We start from the raw sequence: 8,065 nt of genomic DNA, 5'->3' as shown, positions 1-8,065 counted from the left end.
TATATATATATATATATATATATATATATATATATATCTTACCTTTAAAACCAAACCAATTTACCAAAATTTTAAAGCTTAACAGGTTTTCACGAAATGAAATATATCAATTTTACACTGCCATGTGTCAGTTTGAAGGCTAATTACTTAAATTTGCAACCTCACAATTTTAATTAAATTAGCTTAACTTTGCCGTCTTTGCTCACATGAACTATAGTGTATTGCAGCTATTCTCAATCATCTGCTCTTATTTGCATATTTAAGTGTTAGGTCCCCATGGCCAAACTAGCATACAACCTAATAAATTAAGTAAAAAATAAGATTGTAATAAATTAACTGAACAGATGTTCATCGGCATGACCTGAAAGCCATTTCCGGCAGGGGAAGCGATTTACAGCTCTGGGCCCTTCTGCCATAACATCCAGGGGAGGTTTGATAATTGGGAGTCCGAATCTAAAATAGCGCATTGTTTTGGGAGCAGGCTGAGCAGGAATTTTCCGTCAGCCTTCAAGTCTTTTCTTGCTGGCTCCACATGGTGAATCCAATATTCCGTATTTGTTGGGCTTTTCCGCCTTGAAGCGAGCATGGAAATCCAAGATATTATCCCAATTCACCTTTGAGTTCAACCACCGAAGCCAGCCTGCTTTCAATCATACCCAGCATAAGGCAGCTAACGGTCCTGCTGGTTCACAGCCTTTGCAAGCGCGTCAACCGCTGCCACCACCATTTTCATACAAGGTCGTTATGTGCAGAGGACTGAGCAACACCTATATGTAGACTTAAGGTTGATTTATACTCAGAAACCAGGTCGTCTGTGTGTGTGTCGCTGTGAACGCAAATGTGCCCCCACCCCTTCCGCAAACACTCTGGTGCACCTCTCCAAAATCCTAAGTGACCGCAGACAGTGCTGCAGACAGGAGGCCTCTGATTGGTCAAATCTACATCCACTCTACACTATGTTTGTTTTCTGTTTGGAACCTTACCGGCTTGTTTTGTTTGTATGACCACCATTGTGGAAAACAACTTGTGAAAATGGACCAGCTAGAAGAGCAAGGTGCGCGAGAACTCTGGTACCCTTTTCCACCAGGATCCCCACTATTTTCACCCTCATTGTCCCTCTGTTTCGCAAAAACGTAACCCCACTTCCTCAACGCCTCGGCCGTATCTCGACCCATAGCTAGTTCATGATTGTCCCCCTTGCATAGTGGCATGGTATAACATAGCGCATATATTGGACATAAACCAAAAATACCTGTGAGAAGCTCACTGCGACACACTACTGCAGGTGTATAACCGGCCCTTTACAAAGCACCAGTCTGTTAGTTAGGGGAAAATATTAAAAGAATTTTCTATATAGGGAAATTAAATAACACCTTAATGAATTTATTTATTTTTTATTTTATTACTGGACAAAATGTGTGCAAATAGCAACTTTAAGTTTAAAGTTCTCCATAGGGTTAACGTTGTTGTCATTTACATTCTCACTGACTACATTACTGACAGTTCATTATCAATATAGACCTTAAAAAATGCTTGAAAAATCTTCCATTTATGGAAGATATATATTTTTTTTATGTATCAGAACCCTGTATACTGTCTATCTACCAGGTGGCATGTATGCAGTTCATCAACATTGTGGTCCATTCTGTGGAAAACATGAACTTCAGGGTCTACCTTCAGTATGAATTTACTCAGCATGGCCTGGATGACTACCTAGAGGCAAGTTTAATCTTCCAATTCCTAATCTAATTCTTACTTCTAAAGTTGAATTTTCATTCCCAGCAGCTTACATCAATGTTCCCCAGTGAAAATGATCCAATTAAACCTGGAGAAAACTTTCTGTTGCAGCAACTGAAGTTTACAGAGAGCGACAGGCTGCTGTTCCAGATCCAAGCCTATCTTGATAACATTTTTGATATAGCGTCTCTGCTGGAGGATGCACAGGCCAAGAACAGCCTGCTGGAGCACATAGATCAGCTGCAGGGGCTCAACACACAGGTGACTGAACAGCAACTTCTCTTTAAAGGACAGTGATACACACTCAGTTTAAGGAATTTTTTTTTTTCTATAGCGCAGAGCTGATCGCTGTATGACATTCTATTCTTTTATAGTCATATATGCTATGATAGTCCATAGGGGTTCAATATGATATCAGCCCGGCCTTTGCATAATTACAGAAGTGCATTTGTAAGGTTACACACTGATTGGGACGAGAATGCCAGGCTCTCATTCTCTGCTCTAATTGATCCCAAAGGTGTTCTATCGGGTTGAGGTCAGGACTCTGTGCAGGCTAGTCAAGTTCATCCACACCACACTCTACTGCCCATGTCTTTATGGACCTTGCTTTGTGCTCTGGTGCACGGACATATTGGAAGAGGAATGGGGCATCTCCAAATTTGGAATTGTCCAACATGTCTTTGTATGCTAAAGAATTCATATTTTTCTTTTAACTGGAGCTAAGGGGCCAAGTCAGGTTCCTGTAAAACAAACCCAAAACAAGCCCATGCCATAATCCCACCTCCAAACTTTAGACTTGGCTAAATTCAGTCACACACAAGTACCATTTTCATGGCAACCACATAACCCTCTCTCGTCCATCAGATTTCCGGATGGAGAAGCTTGATTCATCACTCCAGACAGCACGTCTCCACTGCTCTGAAGTCCAGTGGCAGTGTGCTTTACACCATTGCGTCCAACGCTTTGCATTGCACTTGGTGATGCATTCCTTGGATGCAGCTACATGTTCCATGAAGCTCTCTGCAAACTGTTCTGAAGCTAATCTGAAGGCGGCATGAACTTTGAAGGGGTGTAGTGATACAGTTTGTGCTTCAGCATCCACTGACCCCGCTCCTTCAGCTTACATGGCCAACCCCTTTTGGGCTGAGTTGATGTTGTTGCCAAACACTTTAATTGTCTAATGTTGCAGCTGACAATATACTGTGAAATATTTAGGAGTGAGGAAATTTCACGACTGGATTTGTTGCACAGGTGGCAATGTATCAAAGTTGGAATTCACTAAGCTCCTGAGAATGACTCATTCTTTCACAAATGTTTGTAAAAACAGTCTGCATGCCTAGGTGCTTGAATTTATACACCTGTGGCCATGGAAGTGATTGAAACACAGGATTCCAATAATTTGGATGGGTGAGCAAATACCTTTGGTACTATAGTGTATGTGCATCCTGTGAATGCGTATGACTGGTGAAGCTGGAGGTTTTGTATTAAAAAACTGTTCTAGTTTCTAATTGTTCTCACTTTCTGTCAGTTCAGAGAAAGACTTTTGTCTTTTATGTCTTGATAACAGAACTTACCTAAACATCTGCATAGGGGTATAAGAATAAAATTAAAAAAAGGAAAAGTTCACAGGTAGATAAACTCATCAGAGTGTCATCAGGCTATATTTCTGCCAGATTAATTTGAGTCTGGTTTCTTCTCAGTTGCTTCTTATCAGGAAGCAGAAATGTGAAACCTTTCCCTCATCAATTAAAGCTTTACCCTCTGTGTATCAGCTAAACTCCAAGCTTCAGGAGACTGAAATGGAGAAGATCTCGGAGCTGGAGAAAAAGCTAATTCACTCTGGCAAAGAGGTGGAACCCTTTCAGGTACACTGCACCAGTGTCATGCACAACTTTCCTCTAAAAATCATGAACTGTGTTTAGGCAAAGGGTCTGAATCAGCGGTTTTCATTTTAAAAAACAAAAATATCTGAATGATGCTCTGTTTTGTACCCCCTTTTGAAGCATTTCATGAGCTTACTTACTGTCAGTAAAAATGTTGGCAGTTTTACCCATAATTAGCCTTAACTTAAGGTCTTACAATCTGTGAGGGATATATGCCTCTAGAAATTGATTTAGTACGGTATTCAACAAAACTATTAAAAAGTATATTTTATGGTAAAAACTGAATGATTAGATTTATATTAAATGTCCATATATCAAAAGCTCTCCTAATAATTTCATGACTGTTTATTGTCAAGGCTCAGAACAGAGGTCCCAGTATTCAAGGCAGACCAACAGTCAGATAATTCAAAAGCATTTAATAATAAATGGCAGATCTGAAATAACAGCAAGGACATCTAAGGCAGAAACCTCTGCAGGAGGGAAACACAGGTTAGTGACCACATTAAACTGATGAAGGATGATAATGAATGTGTGAGCTACTAACCTAGTTTAACAGTTCAGTCCGTGCCTAGAGAACGAGGTAGGATCCAGCGGGTAGGCTGCCAACAAGATATGGCTGGCGCCGCACAGAGTGTCCTGCAGCCCCGGAGAATAGGAAACAAGCAGGTGAACAAATACAGGCAGACGAAGGTAGGCAGGACAATCCAGAGGGCCAAGCCAAAGCCAGGGTCAAGGACGTGCTCAGGATTCAGAACCAGGAGAACAGAAATCCAAAGAGGTCCCAGAGGGAAATTCAGAATGGTATCAGGAAGCAGTCCAAGTTCAGCAAACAGGCAGAATCCAGTAGGAGTCGAAAGACAGGTCAGGCAAACAGATCAGACTGAAACAGGCAGGCTCAGTGGTTGAGATGAAGAACAGGTCAGGATCAGGTAATCAGAAACACTAAGGTAACGCTCAATCACTCTCACTACTGGCTTGAGTAGGATCTGGCTCTGATGACTGGAAGCTGGCAGGTTAAATAGAGACTAGAGCAGGTGACACAGATGAACGGTGATGAGAAACTGGGCGGAGTTAGGCAGGTGAATGAAATTAGTAATCCAGGCAGTCATCAGTGCCAAGATCATGACAGTTTATAAACAGTAAAAAGTTGCAGGGTAGCCAGTTAGCAGCTGACATGTTGGCTCTACCAAATGGGTACTTGAGGGATCAGCATATTTATTGAGTATCTCTTTATGTCTCCAAGCTCAGAGTGGTTCACTCTCCAGCTGATTCAATCCTATTTATTTTGCATTAGCAGCTGGATAATGAACATGAAGGAAACGGATCCTCTGAAGAGCTAAAGGAGCTGGAGCTCAGAGTTCAGGCTCTGGTGGAGCAGGGGATCCTCCGGGTGGAACGCTCCACATCTGGATGTCTAGTTCTACAGGTGGTCCAGCGGGGGGGACAAGGAGGTCAGCACACAAATATTGGTCTAAATAATTGCCTGTCTTATTTAATATTCTGATTAGGGTCTAATGGAGAGTTCCAATCAGAATATGTCTCTCTCTTCAGAGCTAAAACCATTTAAACAGCATGTCAGGATTTTATTCTAAGGCAAATGAAAATGCACAATGTGAGTTCCATTCGTCATCTGATTGATCTTTGCAGACACTGTGATGGATGAAGTAGATGCTGCACTTATCTCCTCACAAGCTCCAAACCAAGCTTCAATGAAGTTGATACCTCCTCCACCTCCACCTCCTCCCCCACCACCAGGAGCTCCCCCACAACCTCCCGGAGATATGGAGGGAGGCTCAGGTGATTTCACCAGAACAGAAAAAAAGCTATAATCAAATTCAGAATAAAGATTGTTGGTTTAATTTAAAAAAAAAAAAAGGTAATTGAATTCTGGAAGTAAGAACCCAGAAAAAAATCATCTTAATTAATTTTAACATACAAATTTTGTGGGAATTCCTTCATGCTCTGTCTAGCTTTTCAAGGATTATTGCTCTCTAAGGGGACCAGAGAGTTGGAAGATGAATTTGCCCTGTCTAACTTTTCTAGACATCTCACTCATTAGGGAGTGCATCATCCTTCAAAAGAAGCAAAATCCAAGATCCTATCCAGTTTGCTGTTTAAATCTGCAGGCTGTTTTCTGAAGAATAATTGGATTTGGAAACAAGCTACTGACAAATATCACATTAGGGGAATGGTTAAACTAACAAGCTGTTTAAGTTCAGTAATTTGCATGCTTTAAAGCAGGCATCCCCGAAGTCAGTCCTCGAGGGCCGCTGTCCTGTGGGTTTTAGAGGTTTCCCTGCTTTAGCTCAGCTGATTTTGATGATTGCAGTTGAGCAAAAGCCTGTTAATCAGCTTTAGATTAAAATCAGCTCTGCTGGAGCAAGGAAACCTCTAAAACCTGCAGGACAGGGGTAATCAAGGACCAACTTTGGGGATGTCTGCTTTAAAGCATTATGGGAAAGTTGAAACTGAGCGCCAGAAAGCCTTAAAAGTCTGAAGCCAAAAGAAGCAACCATCCACCTCTAGTTGATAAGTTTGTTAAGGTTTTCTTCCCATTATGAAACCCTCAGTGACAGAGTATGCAATAAGACCATCTGAAAATCTTAACACTTTCTTTAATTCCCCTTCAGGCATTAAAGAGAAGAAGCCTATTCAGACCAAATACCGCATGCCGTTGTTTAACTGGGATGCTCTGAAATCAGACGAGGTGGAGGGAACCATTTTCAGCGAGTTGGATGACCAACATGTCTTACAGGTTTGATTTGTTCTTTGTGCTCTTCATCTTTTGCTTGTCAGGGATTGGGTTGCTGGGTCAGCAGTCTCAGTGGTTTTTCCTAGTCTTCCCTGTCCGCACATACCTCCTCTAGTTCCACTAGGGGAAGCCTGAGGTCTTTCTGGGCAAGCCAATAAATATAGTCCCTTCAGAGTATCCTGGGTCATGCCCTGGGCCTCTTCCGGGTCGGACGTGCCTGGAACACCTTCAGAGGGATATGTCCAAGTGGCAAAAAGATTTCCTTTCAATGAGGAGGCTCTCCTCTCAGCCTCTCACAGACGGCTGAGCATCTCATCTTATCTCTTAGAAAGTGCCTGGTTACCCTGCAGAGAAAGCTCTTTTTAGCCACTTGCATCAAGATTTCATTCTTTTGGTCATGACAGAGATTTCTCTAACCAAAAACTGCGTAATAAAAGCACTGCTTCCACTTTCAGAGGTGGCAGACTGTATCAGAACTGCTTTGAGGCTGACCAACAGTCTTTCTCCATGGTGTCTTCTAACAGCAATCTAACCATGCTTTGCTGCCAGTGTGGTTTTCGCCATAAGAGGCCCTGCAGATCTTAAGGCCACAGCTGTGGGTGGTCACATAAAACATTTTCCACCCATACTAAATATACCCAGCCTCCCTTGGAATCAGATACTGTAGAAACTCACCCCGCAGGTGGTGGGCCCACTGTCTTGGGTGACTCTTTTGGGCTTGGCCTGGGTTGATCCCATGAGGAGGCACCCAACCACCAAATCCTCACTGATAAACTCCAGGCTTGTCTCCAGGGTGAAGTTCCAGCTGACGTCTTATGCCTCAATTTTATCGCCATCATAAGAGCTTTTGGAAACACTCTTGTCTTGCCTACATGCAGAGACTTTTTTACCCTGAGCGGCCCTACAGGTGCATTTAAGCCCCCCCCAAAACATAGTCTCTGATATCATCTGTTGAAGCGGTGGCACAAGAAGGTAGTGGTTGGGTTCTGTTCCTTGTTTATTTATTCCAAGGTGTGTTATCCAGCTTTTCTCTCAACTTACAGGATGTAGAAAATAACATTTAATCAAACTGTAAACTCTGTTTTCAAACACAAAACTACATTATTTTACCTTCTTAATTTTGTTCAAAAAATTGTGCAAATGCTTAGTTGGATCAAGTACCTCACCTAGTTAAATCATTATATTTATTTTACACTTTCACTGAATTATGTAAATGGATTTAACTGATATACTGCAAAGTTATCATCGATACAAGTAACACTGTAAAATGTAAAAGCAACCAGATAATTTTATACCTCTATTTTTTCCATTTATGAACTAAAGCTCTTGCGCAGGCTTTAAATACCCACCAAATAATAAGCAACAGTTTCTAGCATCTGTTTACACTCCAGTGATTCTGCTCTTAGCTCTTTTGTTTCTGTTTCAGGAGCTGGACATGGAAGCTTTTGAGGAGCAGTTTAAGACCAAAGCTCAGTCCCCTCCGGTAGATCTATGCACCCTGAAGAAGAAAATGACCCAGAAGACCCCCAGTAGAGTATCTGTAATGGAGCCCAACAGAGCCAAAAACCTGGCCATCACTCTGCGAAAAGAATCTGTGGCTGCATCAGACATCTGTAACGCCATAGAGACGTATGTTGTGAACTTTGAAACCCTTAGCTGAAAGCTGCAACATGTAATTTCAAAGAAGTGTTGC

General features: G+C 41.9%; 1 protein-coding gene across 1 annotated transcript in view; it reads left to right on the top strand.

The window, feature by feature from the left end:
• The window catches only part of LOC107101842 (formin-like protein 1), a 43,345-nt gene that overhangs the window by 25,142 nt on the left and 10,138 nt on the right, over window positions 1-8,065 (top strand). Inside the window, exons 11-17 of the mRNA XM_015400914.1 lie at window positions 1,609-1,719; window positions 1,849-1,998; window positions 3,510-3,602; window positions 4,915-5,071; window positions 5,268-5,417; window positions 6,251-6,375; window positions 7,799-8,001. Coding sequence (XP_015256400.1) covers window positions 1,609-1,719; window positions 1,849-1,998; window positions 3,510-3,602; window positions 4,915-5,071; window positions 5,268-5,417; window positions 6,251-6,375; window positions 7,799-8,001 — 989 coding nt within the window. The remainder of the gene's footprint in view (window positions 1-1,608; window positions 1,720-1,848; window positions 1,999-3,509; window positions 3,603-4,914; window positions 5,072-5,267; window positions 5,418-6,250; window positions 6,376-7,798; window positions 8,002-8,065) is intronic.

This window comes from Cyprinodon variegatus, unplaced genomic scaffold (genome assembly GCF_000732505.1).
Source record: "Cyprinodon variegatus isolate N-32 unplaced genomic scaffold, C_variegatus-1.0 Scaffold1161, whole genome shotgun sequence".
Lineage (NCBI taxonomy): Eukaryota > Metazoa > Chordata > Actinopteri > Cyprinodontiformes > Cyprinodontidae > Cyprinodon > Cyprinodon variegatus.
The sequence above is the reverse complement of the archived record's forward strand: the minus strand, read 5'-3'. Positions and strand labels throughout refer to the sequence as shown.